This window comes from Microtus pennsylvanicus, chromosome 4 (genome assembly GCF_037038515.1).
Source record: "Microtus pennsylvanicus isolate mMicPen1 chromosome 4, mMicPen1.hap1, whole genome shotgun sequence".
Classification (NCBI taxonomy): Eukaryota; Metazoa; Chordata; class Mammalia; order Rodentia; family Cricetidae; genus Microtus; species Microtus pennsylvanicus.
In genome coordinates, this window is record NC_134582.1 from 133889326 (window position 1) to 133906975 (window position 17650).

At 36.1% G+C, this 17650-nt stretch overlaps 1 protein-coding gene across 2 annotated transcripts in view; it reads left to right on the forward strand.

Annotated features, from left to right (window-relative positions):
• The window catches only part of Malrd1 (MAM and LDL receptor class A domain containing 1), a 598349-nt gene extending 593604 nt beyond the window's left edge, over positions 1–4745 (forward strand). For both annotated transcript variants that reach the window (XM_075971104.1, XM_075971103.1), the window contains 2 exons: positions 1950–2025; positions 4448–4745. In XM_075971104.1, coding sequence (XP_075827219.1) covers positions 1950–2025; positions 4448–4531 — 160 coding nt within the window. In that variant the 3' untranslated portion in view covers positions 4532–4745. The remainder of the gene's footprint in view (positions 1–1949; positions 2026–4447) is intronic.
• The last annotated feature ends 12905 nt before the right edge of the window (positions 4746–17650 follow it).

Below are 17650 nucleotides of genomic sequence, written 5' to 3' on the forward strand. Positions count from 1 at the left end.
CTCTTGCCAGTCACCAGTTAGAGACTGCTCCTGTCCAGGTGCATGCCCTGAATTTACTGCTCTGACTATGTAACATGAACCACTTTGGGAAGAAACAAGCACAAAGATTCCAAATGAATTTATCCAGGTCAAATAGTGAAATTCCTATGCATTCCATAAGTTGGTTAGACAGATAAATTGTTGAAATATTTAAGGTTAGATATGTAACTGTTTTTCAAATTATGACTTAAAAAAGCTATACTAGGTATATGTGTCATTTACCAAAATGTATCCTTAATGACAGTAAACTGTTTCATCTGTGGCATATTTAATCTAAAGGTTTACAAAGCAGAAATGGTAGTGTGCTTAGATGATATTGACAGTCTGGGAAGATGTGTTTCTACCCAAACATTATCACCCAGGTTAGGGTCTGCAATGCTGCTGCTGCTTAGAAAAATCCTGTGTGATTTGGGTAGATAGCAATAGGAGGACTAGCCTCTGGAAATTTTAAACAGACTATAGTTAAGAGGTTCCTATTCTCCTTTATACTGATGACCTTCTTAATTGATATTGTACCCCAATTAAACAAAAAATATAGCATTTATAGTTTTCCTCTTGGTTGCTGTTAAAACTATGGTAATCATCCCAGAAATGTCCCCTTCTCTCTCTCTCTCTCTCTCTCTCTCTCTCTCTCTCTCTCTCTCTCTCTCTCTCTCTCTCTGTACATGTATTTGGAATTTCCCTCTATTTGTAACTGAGTAGTTGTTGGTTGTATTGTTTTTGTTTCTTAGTGAGTGTCACTTTTTATCAGTTCTTCCAGAGTTGCTTGTCTTCCAACAAGAAGAGAAAGTCTAAAAAGAAAGCAATCATTTAGGAGTTCAATTGTGCTGTATTGTACAGATCTAGTCTATGCCTTGAGAAGAAATACTCACATGAAAAACTCTTCAAGAGGCTGAACAGACGACTCTGTGGGAAAATAGAGAACTAGAGTTCAGATCCCCCGATTCAATGTAAACACTGGTTGAGCATGACAGCCTTCTTGGAATTTCAGCCTTGATGGTGGGGAGACAGGGAGTCACAGGAACAAGCTACTTAACTCAACTAGGTAAGATCGTGAGCTCAAGGTCCAATAGACAGGCCCTGCTTTGGTGAAGAAAGTGAGACTCATCAAAAGTGTCATCCTATGTCAATTTTAGGCTTCCATACAATGTTCAGACAAGTGTATGGGCACCACACCACACATGTGTGCTCACACACAAGTGAATACATACACACATACATGCAAAACTAAATTAATAAAAATAAAGCGAAACTCCCAAACACTCCAGTGTAAGATTGTTGATTAAACTACTCGATATTTTGACTCATGGACTTCAGATTTCTAGAGACTGTCATGAGGCATGATCTCAGGATGTGGTTTGGCACGTCTAGTGTAAGGGAGTCCAAGACAGGCTTTCCATATTACAGTGTTATATTCCATTGCTCTTTCTGATGCTGCATTGTTAGAATGACTTGAGGAATATTTAAGAAATCAGCATTGAAACCAACTGATGATCCTTTTATTTGCCAGAGTCTATTTAGATCTAGGTACTCCAGAGTTCAAATTATATTTGTTTTCATGATTGTGGTTGCCTTGGTGTCCTTCAGAGAAAAAAATACAACTTATGTTAATGTATTGATGAAAAAAAGAGTGTGCTGGTGAGACAGTGTGTCCCTCAAAAATTTCTAACAATGACCTGAACATGAACCAAGAGCACTTAATACTTATTTATTGCCAAGTAAGGTGATCCATGCCTATATTTCACTCACCTAAAGATTAAGGCAGATGGAAGAAGAGTTTGAACCTGACCTGGGCAACACAGCAAGACTGCCAAAAAAAAAAAAAATAAGGAAATAAATTAATCAGTACTCTTTCACTAATATTTGGGTTTTTGTGACCCTGATTTGTTGTTGTTTTGTTTTGTTTTAAGGAAATCTGAGGGGGGTGGCAACTGTGCCTTTGTCAATCCAGTTTATGGGAATTGCATGAACCCAGAGAAAACAGAGGTAAGTGGCAAGGTAAATCACATTGATTCAGAAGCAAATACACACACACACACACACACACACACACACACACACACACACACACACCCTACCCATCACTAATTAGTTGTGTTTGGAACCATTTCTACATCATGGCTAAGAGAAACAGTCTGGTGAACTATTTCAATTAGGGGCAAAAAAGACATTTAAGGCTGTAGAAGTGAGTGATATTTTCCATTTAGGACAGTTTAATTCTGCTTGTAAAATCAGTTCCCTATTAAATGGCTTTGTGGTCACTGTACCGCCTCCAAGAGAACTGGTAAATCTGAAAAATATCTGTTTAACCCATAGAGGAGCATTACTCAGCTATTCCCGGCAGCTACACACTGGGTGTTTTATTGGCTTATGTGTAGCCTCACTAATAAGTAGATAGAAGAAAACTTGGATATTTTTCCTTAGTACATTTTTAAAGATTTATTTTTATATGTGTTTTATGTCTACATGTTGGTGTGCGGAATACATACACCTCGGTGCAGGTGTAAGCAGGAGGAAGTACACCCAGAGAAGGGCTACAGCTTGTTTGGAGGGTCAGATGTGATGCAGCAACATGGGCTGATTCTAGGAGCAGTATATGCTCTGAAGACCTCAGCCATCTCCTCAGTTCTCCTGCTTAATTTTTATAAAATAATCTCTCAGCAGTTTCTAATTTTTGTTATTGACAACAAAAACGAACACCTTAGAGTCAAGTCAGATGATGTCTAACATTTCAGGACCTTGAATGATGTTATTGAATATTTGTTGACTTTTTACATTTTCATGTTTTCTTCAATAAATATGTCATGTACACTTATAGGTTTTGTTTAGGTGGAAATAAAAAAAAGCAACAGGAAGAAATTACACTGACCATGCAGGGATTTATATGTGGATAACTCAGTGAGAAAATTAAACATATTTCTACTCAATAAATAAATAAATAAATACTCAATAAATACTTATAGACATGCAATATTTAATCAATTGAATAAGAAAGATATTCAAATGCATGTATATTTTTGCTGAAGATAAGAAGATTTGATCTTTTTTATCTTCAACTTAGATAAGTTTTTTGGTGTCTGATAAATGCTAATTCTAAGAGAAATTAAAATGAAATTTTTAGATGTGAGAATTTGTATGTTAGTATCTCAACAAATCGGCAGTCAGTAAATAGTGGCTACGAAGGTGCCCTACTTTCCTCGCTTTCCTGAAAAGACAGTGTTTATAGTGTATGGGTGCATGCTTCCCAGAACGCACAGCGAGAGGTCTAGCTCCGAGGCCCACTTTTCAGCATGCTTTCAAGCAGGTTTGACATCAATCATGCAAAGCAAGACTTCAGAATTTCATTTTATTTCCTCTCCACATTTCCACATTCTTTTTAAAATTTAATTTTCAGTTCGTTGTGTAGGACTAAAGAAGAAACCCTACCACACCTCTTTCTATTGTTTTAGAGAAATGAATTAAGTCTATTCCAAGCTCTTTGACATAAAAGAAAAATATATTTATTTAAAATATTACTGTAAAACTCATACAGAAATGTCATATGGTGCTATTGATTTGGGGGATATAGTAAAAGAAACAAAACCCTCTCGATCACCCATCGGTCCCCGTCAGATAGGCTCAGCCGTTGGCCACCTCTGTTGCATTTCTGTTCCTCAACCCATGCCTCCCTCTCTAAGCTAGTCACAGCTATTACTTGATTTAACTGTGAAACTTCACTTGTATCTTTGAGGGGGTAAGAATATATTTAAAATATACCCATGGTATCATGTCTACAGATGTAGCAGTATTTTCTTGATACTATCTAAATGTATTATTCAGTGTTCAACCTACTCCAATTGTCTTACATGTAATAAGGCTTTTATAGCTAGGTAAAGATTTTGTTGGTGCTGTATTTTTAAATCAGAATCTCTATAAAGAACATGAATACAAATTGATAGCTATGTCTTTTAAGGCTGTTTTAATCTTTATGTTCTATATTCTCCTAATTTTCTTCTTGCAAAATATTTTTGGAGGAAACAAGCTTTTCCCAGATAACTTCTCATATTTTAGACTTTCTAATATATTCAACAATTTTAATTCTAACTCAAAGCTCTTGTGATTTTATTTTATTTATCCTAACTACAGTCAATATATCAAGCTTAGTGAAATAGTACAAGAGAAAGTGCCAAAATACTGCCTTCTGAATTTCTCTATGCTTCCATAGGTGAGGGGAGGCAGCGAGACCCATGTCCACAGGGCCTGCAAATATACCTAGTGTGATCCCATGTCAGAGATCTGGTAGTGTGATCTGAATCAAGGCTCAGGGTACTCTGGTTATCATTAGAAATATCCTTTGTTCCTCATGATTCTTTCAGAAGTTTCCTTACTCTGGAAAATACTAACCTCCTAAATATATGTTTCCTCCTAGAGTTCCATCTATTCTTTCTCAAATCCATTTTATGGTGCAAAATCAGAAAGCCTGGAAACAATATCTCATCATCTCAAATCATAACATCAAAACTGTTTCATCCAATATATGTGTATAGAACATTTCATTCACTAAACTGATCTTATAGGAAATAAAAAAGAAAATATTCAAATGTTAGTGTGATTGCAACATACTGAAGCAGAGTTCCTTGTAGATTATTTAAATGTTTCTATGGAATCACAGACAATTCCTTATCTTCACTGCATATCTGACGACTTCAATAAAGCATTCTGCCTAATTGACTTTTGTTCTTTATTTTATATTATTTATTTTAAGAAACTAAAATATAGTTCATTCTAGAGCAAAATTTGAGTGGCCATGGCCTAGGAACATAGATTTAGGCTACCCTATATTCTGTGTTATTGGAAGCAGTTTCATGGTTTTTCAAAACAAAGAGTGATAAATCGAGGTAAGTTTAAAATACATTTGTGAGTTTATCAGGGAGGTGGTTATAATAAGATAGGGCAAGCTCTTCTATAGGGCACAGAGGTTAGCTCTAAAACTCAAGATCAGATTGCTTCACATTGGGAATATAAAGAAGTATGAAGTGTTATTTCTTTTCACTAATGCTTAGAAATAAAGCTCAACCCCTTTGCAATCTTATGAGAATGAGCAAATGATGATAAATCTAATTAATAATTACTTTTGCATTTTAAAAAGCATAAGATAATTAATCGCAAACCCATGTTTATTAGATAATCATGACATATCTACATAGAGATGAAATGCCACATATAAATTAAGAGATGTTGGATTGTATAAATATAATGTCTTTACTTTGATAGTTTCAATAATATATGTATATCAGAAAATCAGATGTGCACAATGAGTTTGGTTGCTCATTGTTTAGCTATCTCAGCAAAAAACCCAAGTTGTTTGCAACTTTAATTGCTCTCTTCTAAGGTTAGTTCTACTACAGATGAGATGGTGGCTTCATTGTGTGTATAGAATAAAGTTCAAGAGAGGAAAGGATAATTTTATCCTGTGTGTCACGTTTTAACATCTTGGAAAACCTTCCCAGTTTGCGCTTCTAGATCTAATTTCTAGAATGCATGTCCTGCAAACATCCAGCAAACATTTTCCATCAATGACTTCTTATTTGTCAGAATAGACATGGTGTCCCTGCTGAACATATCACCCTAAAAGGATGGAAGCTAGCAAGGCTTACTGAAGTCCTTTACCATGCAATATCAGGCTAAAAATAGATCTGTGTAGCACATCTACAAATTCAAACGGAACTATCTGAATGAAGCTGAATTTAGAAAACTGCCAACTTAACAGAGTCTAGACTCACCTGGGAGATGGGTCTCTAGGCATGGCTTTAGAAAGTATATCAACTGCATTTACTTAAAGGGTAAACCCTACTCACTGTGGGTTGTGTCATTCCCTAGCAAGGATGCTAGAGTGTATACAGTGAAAAAGGAACTGAGTATGCATTCACTTCCATCTCCTGATTGTGACTGTGATATGACCAATAGCTTCAAACTGCTGCTACCTTAGCTTCTCTGCCAAGATGACTGTACTCTTGAATTATATATTTCAATAAGCTCTTTATCCTTTGATAATTTTGTCATCTCAGAAAAGTAACTGAGACCCGAAGGATGATTTTGTACATTAATTTTATTAACATTTTGTGTGATTACAACCTGGACAAAAATTATGTGTTTTGTTCATTAACTTTTCAATAACTTAATCTCACATTTTATTTTACTCAACTTTTAAAGGTTCATTTTCTATTTATGTGCATGTGTGTGGGTACATATATGTAATATTGTGTGCATGTACAATGCCCGAAGAGGACACTGGATCCTTTGCAACTGAGTTACAGCGAGTTGTAAGTTGACCTTGGGGTCTCAGAGAGACGCAGGACTCTCAACTGTGGAGTCACCTCCCAATCCCCTGTGTCACCTTTGAGTATTCCCTTGCATAGTGTATCTCTCTAGTAATTATTTTTCAGAATTTTTCTTTTGTTTCAACCATAAAATTATTGACTCCATAAAAATTAGTAGAGAGGACAAAAGGAGTTGTTATTAGTTAAGTGTGGCCCCATTACTGTGGGGCATATGTACACATTAAAAGTTGTGTTCATGGATTCAGCGAAGAAGAAGGCTGCTACATAAAAAATGTATCAAACATGCAGTTATTTTTAAAATAAAATTATTATCTGACCTAATTTTGTATAAAAACTAAGAGAATTCATGACACAAAGAGTATCGATAACAGAAAATCTACACAAATAAAATGAGACTACAGCTAAAAACATTAATCTGTTCATGCAGGGATGTGTTGCATACACCCTAAAATATTTTAACTTTTTATATGATATTCTAAACACACATGAAAATTCTATGAAGCTAAAAGAATGGCATTTTTCTGAATTTAATGTGAGATTGAGATAATTCACTTTTCTGTGCAGGCTTCTTCTGAAAACTTTCTTGTAGAAGACAATGCTTTCACCACTGTGATTGCAAAACTGGGTAAAGGTAGCCGGGCGGTGGTGGCGCACGCCTTTAATCCCAGCACTCGGGAGGCAGAGGCAGGCGGATCTCTGTGAGTTCGAGACCAGCCTGGTCTACAAGAGCTAGTTCCAGGACGGGCTCCAAAACCACAGAGAAACCCTGTCTCGAAAAAACAAAAACAACAACAAAAAAAAAAACTGGGTAAAGGAAAAAGAGCTGACAAGCAAGTCAGAGAATGTGCAATCTGTCTAACTCACACTAAGGGCAGGGAAGCATCTGAACCTCTCTACTAGCTTGGACCGGGTTACATTTTTTCTAATCTAGGACATATCAGGACAAAGGATCACAATGATTAATGCTAATTGATTCTTTGGGTACTTAAGATATCTCTTTATTAATCTGTTTTATAATTAACATATTAATCAAATCCATTTTAGGCAAACAATAATAGCAGTAGCAAACACTAAACATAGTGAAAATATGGACAACATAGCGCTGTATGTAGTTTACATATTTTAGTTGATAAGTATAATATGCTGTATAGTATTTTTAGTGTAACTATATACATGTAGCTATTTAATATGAAGGTTGACTTAGTTTAAACTGAATAAAAAATTAAAATTCAGTGCCTCATTTGAACAGTACTGCAAGAGCTCGGTAGTCACATATGCTAGAGATGTCTAAACTGGACAATGGGAAAAACATTTCTATCATTCCAGTGGCTTTTCTTGAATGACATTGGCTTAGGTCAATGTTGAAATAGTTTTTCAAATATAAAAAATTTTGTTATAACTGTGAGTCTAAAAAGTACTAAAGGGTTTTATCATGTGTGTATGTTGACTAGAGACAGCCAATTTTCACAGAATAACGATGGATTCTAAAGAAGACAAAGTACGTCTATCTGGAAGAAAACTATAAGGTATCTATAATGAGGTGCCACTTGATAACATTTTCCTGCTATATAAATATTATATAGAATTCAAACAGAGCTACATCATCTTTGCCTGTTTCATTCTTTTGTGTTTAGATAGAACCTTGAAAACACTACAATTATTTGTTTTCTCTTTTCATCTTCTTGAACTTCAATCATTCCTTAATGTTTATCACACCATAAAGCAGAGTCAAGTTTGCCTCTAAATAACAACCACTTTGTGCTTCCCACCTAAGAGCCTTCTGCAGTTAGGGAAGAAAAACAAAATATACCAAAACTACTTATTCAGAATGATGTCTCTTACAGTTCACAGTATCAAAATTCATTCTTATAAATAAAATTCAGAAGAAATTTACATAGAAATATAAAAGAACCAAGGGATTTTTCCTTGTCAAAAGTCTTCTTAAGCAGAAAAGAGAGAAAAAAATGAAAGAAAAACAAGAAAAACTTCAGCTATGCACTTCCCTGACAAATCAACACCAGGCTTGTGATTCTTAACATGATTTTGGTTTTCACTGTGTCAGTTTCACAGTGTTTTGAATCCCATTCCTAATGTATCTAGGGGACCACTGTTGGGGGCTAGCATGTAAGACAAAGAAAATGAGGGCAGATGCTCTTCAACACCAGTGGAAAGACAGACATCACTCCTTCCAGTCACATTCTGAAGTCTCAGCGAAATGAACTTCCTGACCCATCTTGAATTAGAGAACTATATAACCATGGACCACTTAGAGTATGTCTAAAACAAATAACACTAATCCCAAAGTAGCATTCACACTGACACATGCCGGAAAACACCCTGGCTCAGGTAAGTGCTCTAAAAACATTTTTCCCCTTGAATATGGAAACAATAGAAACAAACTTTCTAAATTTTTGATGTTTAAAAATATTTTGTTACTTAAATATGCTTCCAGAAATTTTATAAATAACTTTCTAACCTGTTCAAAATATTTGTAGAAAGATTTGTTTCTAAGAAATCATCACAGGAAGTGGGAGTAATTATTTCATATCAATATTTTAAAACTTTGAGTCAATAAAAGAAATGCCAGTCTATAAATAGCAGATCCATTTTTCCTTTCCAGTTCCCTCTCCTTTTGGTTCTTAATTTTTTATTTTACATGACAGTAGATAATCAAAGGGAAAGCATGTCCAATTAGTCAACGACAGAAGTTGCTATGGTATAATACCTCAGAGCAACAAATAAAGGAAGAATAGAGGACCAAGATAGTCTTGTAACAACATAGTGGTATTTATGAATAATTGTAAACATTGAACTAAGGGTTCAAAAGTGAATTCTGTGATACGTGTAATATATTGTCAAAATCATATTCTATTTTCAGAAGATAGAAAATAAAATCATTCTTTCTAACATATTTCATGAAGATAGAAAAATTTTAATAAAACTTTGAACAAAGACCTTATACAGAAGGCAAACATGAAATTAATGTCATTTATAAACACAGTTGGGAAATACTAAACATACATGCTATGTCATTATAGATATATATGTTCAGATTTGTGTACATGTATTATGATTTGGTTATAAAGTATTACCTTTTGAAGGCAAATAGTGTTCAGAAGTGGGACATCCATAGGCATAGTATCCTATGGATAGGGCCAGTTCTCATTTGAACTCAGAAATAACTTTGGCAAGTCATTGGACTATGAATCATTTGTTCTCAACTATTGCACTGATAATGGTATGTATAATTGGAAGAAATGGATCGCTGATTATATTGGAATAAAAATGTCTCTCATAGGATCACATATTTGAACATTTGGTCTCCTCCACTAGTCAGCACAGCCTTGCTAGAGGAAGTAAGTCACTTGGGGTAGACTGAGAGCAAAGAGCTTTACCCTGCTTATTTTGCTGGCTTTGAGATGAATGTGACTACTCAGTTTCTTGCTCTGGTGGCTGCTACCATGCCTTCCTACCATTGTGGACTTCCCTTCTAGATTGCAAGTCAAAATAAACTCTGTAAGTTGCCTTTGGTCATGACATTTTGTTCTAGCAACAACAAAAACAAACTATTAACTGGAGAATTTAGTTAATTCTCTGTCTCAAAAAACAACAAAAAAATTTAACCAATTAGCTAGAGGTATGTCTTAGAGGATTTACTTTGCCCTAAGTACTTCCTGTTTTGTTTTGTTTTGTTTTTCTGCTTCCCAGGTACCATGAACTAGTGGCCTGCCCCTCTTTACTCTCTGCAAGACACAATCTTACAGCAAGCTCTGTGACCCTCTGGCTGTAGGGCAGTAAGATGGTTCAGCAGGTAAAGGCACTTGTTGCCTATCCTTAACACTGGAGTTCCATCCCAAGACCTAAATGGTGGAAGGAGAGAACTGATTACTGCAAGTTGTGATCTGACTTTTATACATTGAATAGGAGAATTCACACATGTACACACAAACATATACACATGCACGACCAGAATTCACACATGTACACCAGAAAGACAAAAATTAAGTGGTTTTATAAACAAAAGGATTAAAATCTAAGTAACCTTGAATTGAAAATTTTCCTGTTCAATTAAAGGAACCAGTAAGCTACAGAAGAATAAATTATACAGGGGCAAATTTTATTTGAAGACAATGAGTACTCAAATACAGAATTTGAACACTACAAACCCATAAGAAAGAATAAACAGAAAAATTGATAACATTCATGAAATTCCCAAAGGTAGGGAGCCAATTGTGAATAAATCTTCAAACTATGAAGTTATCAGAAAAATCCAAATTAAATTTACAACTAGATATGAGTGGGTATAAAGTTAACCTATATATTACTATAAAACAAAGAATTCCCTATATTTTAAGTAATGTCTATAATACCAAAAGTTGGTGTTCTGGACTGAATGTTCATATATTGTAACATGAGAGAGAGCTTGTTGGGGTTTTTGTCTTGCCAGTTTCCACAGCTGGCAAGTCCCAAAGCAAATTACCACACAGGGGTCTCCATAAGTTATAAACTTATTGACCTATTAGCTCAGGCTTCATATTAGTTCTTATAACGTATATTAACCCATTATCCTTATCCATGTTAGCCACTTGGCTCAGTACCTTTTTCAGCAGGGCAGGTCACATCCTGCTTTTTCGGTGATCTAGGCAGGACTGGGGAGGAATGGGCTTCCTCCTTCCCAGCATTCTCCTGTTCTCATTGCCTCACCTTTACTTTCTGTCTGGTTGTCCTGCCTATACTTCCTGCCTGGCCAATCAGCGTTTATTTAAAACATGATTGACAGAATACAGACAATTCTCCAGCACCAATATATATTAAAAATTAATATGGGAAAGTTATAAAAAAACAATAAGTAGTGTTTAGAAATAGATTGTTGAGAGGTAATTAAGTACCTGATGGTGATGTCCTTACACAAAATGACATCGAAGAGTTTAGTACCTCTCCCAGAGCACACAAAAGGAAGAAAAGATGGTGACCGCATGTAACAAAGGAGAAGAGTCTCCAAAATAAAACCTACTATTTTAGGCATTTTGATTTTGCAATTCTCAGACTCCAGAACCCATTCTTTCAGTCTATTGCATTTTGTAGTTAATGGTCTGAGCTGATGGACATTCAGCAAATTCCAAGGATATTACATACAGGAAATGCTGACAAGACCAAGAAAAAGAATCACCCAGACTGTTCCTTTTTTTGTTTGTTTGTTTTGCTTTCTTTCTTTCTTTTTTATTATTACTTAAAAAAATACCAATCCAAATTCCCACTCCCTCTCCTCCTCCCAGTCCCCTCCCAACCCTCCAACCCTAAGTGAGTACCATGCACCCTGCCCTATGGAAAGTCCAAGGCTTTCCCTAATACGTCTAGGTTGAGCAAGGTTTACATCCAAAGAGAGTTGGATCCCATGAAGCTGGTAAATGCAGTAGAAACACATCCTACTGTCACTATCAGTGGCCCCTCCAGACTGTTCCTTCTTGCTGACAGCATGTGCATATGCCCTGGCCAGCCATCACTTCCTTCAGGAATTAGACTCATGCTTGCAGCTGTTGAAGCAACCAAACATCCATAGGTTAGCTTCATGCACTTTTTTAAAGAGCTGTAAATAGCATACAATAATGTGAGAGAATGAAGATACATGCAGTGCAGCTACATTCAATAACATTGGTCAGAGTCATAATGAAATGAAGAGGATGGATGCTAAAGTAGCTCATATCATCTGAGTGCTTTATTCAGAATTACAGATTTAGGGGATAAAACAACAACAACAAAAAAGGCTTGACCGACACAAAGGCAATGCACCATTTTTAGGTGATTTTACACAAATATTGTTTTTATAATTTCTAAAGATTTTCTTTTCAAATTGAAAAAATCGCATACTCATTTTTTTAGCATTTCAAATGATTAAAGTAAGGGCTTGCAAGAAGACTCAGTATATGTGGTAGTTTAAAAGAAAATGACTCACAGAAAAGAGTGGTCCTATTAGGAGATGTGACTTCATTGGAATAGACATGACATTTTTAGAGGAAGTGTGTCACTGTGTGGGTAGACTTTAGGTCTCCTAGGCTTAAGCTATGTGCAGTGTGGCATTCAGCTTACTTCCTGTTACCTGCAGATCAGGATGTAGAACTCTCAACTCCTTCTGCAGCACCATGTCTGACACCATGAAGATAATGAATTAAACCTCTGAAACTGAAGCCCAAACTGAATGAAATGTTTTCTTTATAAGAGTTGCCATGGTCATGGTGTCTCTTCACAGCAATAGAAGCCCTAATTAAGACAGTGTGTAGGACCATTTACTGTAGAAGCATGTGGACCAGATTTCTGGTATGTAAACTGTTTTCTTACACCATCTCTTCTTTCAGTTAAAATGCCTGAGCCATACTGAAAATAAAAATAAAAGAGAGAAAAGTGTTTTTTTTTTTTGAGACAGGGTTTCTCTGTAGCTTTGGTGCCTGTCCCAGAACTAGCTCTTGTAGACCAGGCTGGCCTCGAACTCCCAGAGATTCGCCTGCCTCTACCTCCCGAGTGCTGGGATTAAAGGTGTGAGCCACCACCGCCCGGCAAAGAGAGAAAAGTTTAAGAAAGTCTTTTTGAAATTGACTTTTGCAAATCCTGCACTATACATTCCAAATCAATTGAACTCGAAGAACAATTAATTTCTTTCTGAAGAGGACTAGCATCATAAGCAAAGATACACGAGACTGGAAAGAGGTTGGGCATTTAACAGAAATTCCTGGAAGGATAATGAGCCAGTTTTTAACTGCATGTCTGACTCAGGGTAAATGTGAGACACATTTGCAGGTTCTTGTCATTCTGAGTTCCCTGTAATTCTCTGCACTTCTCAGACTCCTTTCAATACATCCCCTTTCATCCATGAGTGGGTCAATGGCAACTTCTGCTATTAGAAACCAAACATACTAACTGATACACAACTGTTACTTTCCTCAGCTGCAGTTTCCATAACAAAATACCACAGAAATTGTGATCTCAACAAGAGAAAAACTCTCTTGTTGTTTAGGGGTTGTTGAGGTGACATTAAGAGAATGAAGAGGTTTGCTTTGTTCTCAGGGATCCTGGCTTTCAGGTGACCTCCATTCCACATGACATCTTTTTGCAGTCACAGACTGAAGAACGGTGTCTTCTATTAAGAGAGAACAAATATGATCACAAGCAGCCTATCCTAATAAATTTATTTACTTTAAATTACTACCAAAAGCCCCAATCTCTGTGTACTTTCACACTGGTGTCTAGAAATTTAATATGTAGAACTTGGTAAAGTATATAAAAGAACATTCAGTTTGTGAAGATTATGTGTTTCATAATGATGATGGAAACAAATTACTAATAGATAAAGAACAATAATACAGATAGTAACAGATAGTAAGGAGAATAAAATAAAACCTTGTTACTAGAAAGGGGCCTTGGATTTCACGTTTCAGGAACATTTTATAATTTATGTCATAATCAGAAATGTTATATGACATAATTAGCAGTAATTAAATATTTATCATATTAATTTAAAACTGTAGATGTTCATAAAAGAATGCGATGGAGAGCAAAGTATGTCCTAAGAATGAGGACAACACAAATTAGATATTTCTCCAAACACATCTCTTTGATTTACAAAAGCACTGGATGTTCTCTGCTTTCAGCAACTGCTATTCAGTAGACTTTTCCCCACGAAGTCTCCAAAGCCTTTGTACTTCTGCACACTTAGATATTGGCCTGATAACTATAAAACATTCTATGTCTGGTTCACAGCACAGCTGTTTCAATGCCTGGCATCCGTTATTTCAAGGTTTTGCAATTTACTTCCCATTTGAGGCATCATGCCTGAACTGCAGACCCACCAACTACATTGAGCATGCACATCACAGAGAGGCTATTTTCTTAGGAAAGCCTGGCTCCAAATGTTTATTTCTGTCTGGCATTACAAAGAATCCTTCCACAATGGCTACATATCCTTCCTACACAACTCAGCTCTTATCTGTGATTGATGCATAATAGATACTATTGTAGCTGCTTCAAATGTTCTTGTTCCTCTTTGTTAGCCTCTATCACACCATGGCTGGAACACAATGAAAAAGCTGCAGCTTGAGAGGCGCTTTGATCTACTTCAGCATCAAGAGGCAGACCCCAAAACAAAGAAGAGAGGATGAGCAGAGGTCTCAGGAAACCAGCCTTGTGTCTGCTCACTCCCCTGCAGAGGATGATACCACCATGGAGCTAAATGTAGAATAAACACAGACAGACAAGTTCATGTGAGGGAGGGGTCAGTGGTCAGTGTGCTGCTTTGAATCATATCAAAGCACTCAGTGTACGTATGGAGGTTGAAAATAAAGCAAAGTTGACAAAAATTAAAATCCCAGCTTTCTTTCATTGAAATTAAATACTATCATGGTCACTGAAAGGACAAGAGTAGTTTCTGTCTTTTGGATCCAAGGCATCATTAAAAATGAAGTTATTTTTGAAAGAACAAGATAGTAAGATGAAAGTAACAATGGTATTTTTTTCTCATTAAAACTAATACATAGAAATTTCTTTTTGCCAGGAGCACCTTAGCTCTTTACATTGTCTGTAGACTTTTGATGGTATGTTTGAAAGATGATACCCTAGGAGTGATTTAAAAATGCAAGTGTATTACTTTGCTGCCAGAATAAGAAATGATAAGTGGGAGAATTCATCTTACTGCTTTCTGTTTAAACTGAAGGACTCCTAATCTTCCAGTCTGATGCGTGAAAAGGCTGGGAGCTTACATAGGGATGTAGAGTGTTATCCACACAATCCTTTAATATATTAATCTTAGTTTGAGCTAGTATTTGTATCCTCAGAGAACTTACATCATGAAAAGATGAGTTAATTGTTTTAAAAATTAACAATGTACCTAAAAGTCTTACATTTTGCAATGATATCAGATATTTTGTAATGACAATATATCTAATTTGTTCAAGCTTTTAAAAAGAATAATATTTCCCTTTATTCAAGATTTTTACATATTTCAGTAAATTATTATATTGTTTCAAGTGGTAAAATGTGTATCATTCACCTTATGCAATGTTCAAATGTCATTTCATGAGTGAAAACCTTAAAAGAGAATTTCCTTCCATTTATGTGCTGTTTTATACTATTTTATAAATCTCTATGGTTTCAAACCTCTACACTACATCACTGTTTTTCATTAAAGTTGTAGCAATTCAAAATATCAAAAATTATTATTTGTTTTCATGATTTTGCATCTTTCTTTATTTATTAGAGAGTTCCTAATTTCAGTTTTGTACCATAGCCCTCCCTCTGTCTACAGGACCTCGCAAACAAGCGTGCATCTAAAGGCAACAAATTTTCAGAACTTCTGCTTGAAAGAGTCTTTATTTTATATTTATTTTAAATAAATAACTCCACAAAGATGTTACTCCAAATTATTATGAGTTACAGAGTTTATAGTGAGTCTGAGAGGAATATATTCTTTGCTCCTCGACTAACCTAGGAGTATTATCTTTGCTCCTCAACTGGTCTAGGAGTATTGTCTTTGTTTCTCGACTGATCTAGGAGTATTATCTTTGCTACTCAAATGGTCTAGGAGTATTTTCTTTGCTACCTGACTGGTCTAGGATTATTGTCTTTGTTCCTCGCTGGTCTAGGAGTAATATCTTTGCTCCTCAACTGGTCTAGGAGTATTTATTGTCTTTGCTACTTGACTGGTCTAGGAGTATTGTCTTTGTTACTCGACTGGTCTAGGAGTATTGTTTTTGCTACTTGATTGGTCTAGGAGTATTGTCTTTGCTACCTGACTGATCTAGAAGCATTGTCTTTGTTATTTGACTGATCTAGGAGTATTATCTTTGCTCCTCTACTGGTCTAACTTCAGGTGTGCTTATCCCCACACTCTGCTCACATCTTCCTCCCTGCAGAAATATCCAGTCTGATTAAATTGCTAGGTCTCACACCCTTTTTTACCAAGATACTCATGTAACTGACAATTCAATGTCTGGGTCAATTGATAGTAGAGTTTCTGAGGTTCTTCTCATGACAGACTTGTTTTCCTTGCTCTTATGTCTGAGAGTTTGTTGGTGGTGGTGGTGGATAATGAGATCATGTAAAAAAAAAACTGGCACTAATGATACTTATAATTAAGAATGGATCTTTTCTTTTGTTATGATTTCAGCATGTGGGACTAAGTTATTGATACCAGCACAGAAAGCAATACTAAGGCCCCATTTAAGAAAAGAAAGAGCAACAATCAATCTATGACTGCTGAGTGAAGAAGAATCAGGGGTTTTTTTTTTTTCAGGAATAAGCACCTTTAATATGCTCTGGAATCCCAAATGATCAACCCTAAACACATGTACACATAAGTACACTGAATGGACTCACTAGGTGTGTGTGTGTGTGTGTGTGTGTGTGTGTGTGTGTGGTATCTACCAATAATAGTCAATGAAGAGGTGAGAATTTCAAGCAGGAGGATGAAGAAGCTCTGGAAGTGGAAGGGGTTAAAATTACCTAACTACAGCACTCTTCCATAAAAATCAAAATAATAAAAACTATTTTGCAAAATAAAGAAAAGTTGTCAGTCTACTGACAAGGAAACAGCAGGCAGGCTCCAAAGAGTCTTCCCAATCAGCCTGAAACTGAAGCAGCCTGAGCTAAGACAGTCTTGATGGAACGAACATTGTACTGGTGCATAGTTCAGGTGGAGCTTGTGATGCATTATAAATTGGGAATTTTCAGCCTCTCCATAATTCTGGCTCATTCTGCAAAGTGCTTATTTCCTCTCTTGTAGTCCAGGTTCATAGGCTCCAAGTTTCTCAGGTACCTTAGGCTATCTAGGGGACTTTCATTTTCCCCAGGCTCTTGAGGCCATACTAAGACAAGTCCTAGAATTCTACACATGTATACTCAAAGAAAGGTCTAACAGATTTGAAGAATTGGAGAAGCTTCCAATTTGTGCTAGGTTTCGGTGTTTGCATCATCAGCGTTTTCCAGTTATTGCTGATGTACCCTGGACTGCAAATGCCTCTTGCAGTCACATGCTTTTACCTGGTGCTTCGACTGGGACTGGTTGCAGAAGATAGTTTTCAACATTTGTTCCCACCTTCACATTAAGTATGTCAACTTTTGTGTCCCACTTGGTATAAGATTGTGTGAGAGTGTTCCTACTTTCCTGGCTCAGAGTTTTTTAGCTACCTGGATGGAAATCCCTAATAGGCAAGATGCCTTTCAGACTCTGGTCTCTTGTAGCTGTTATTTTTTTTCAAAGTCTGACAGTGCCAGGCAAACAATAGGCACAAAGAAGCAGTAATAAG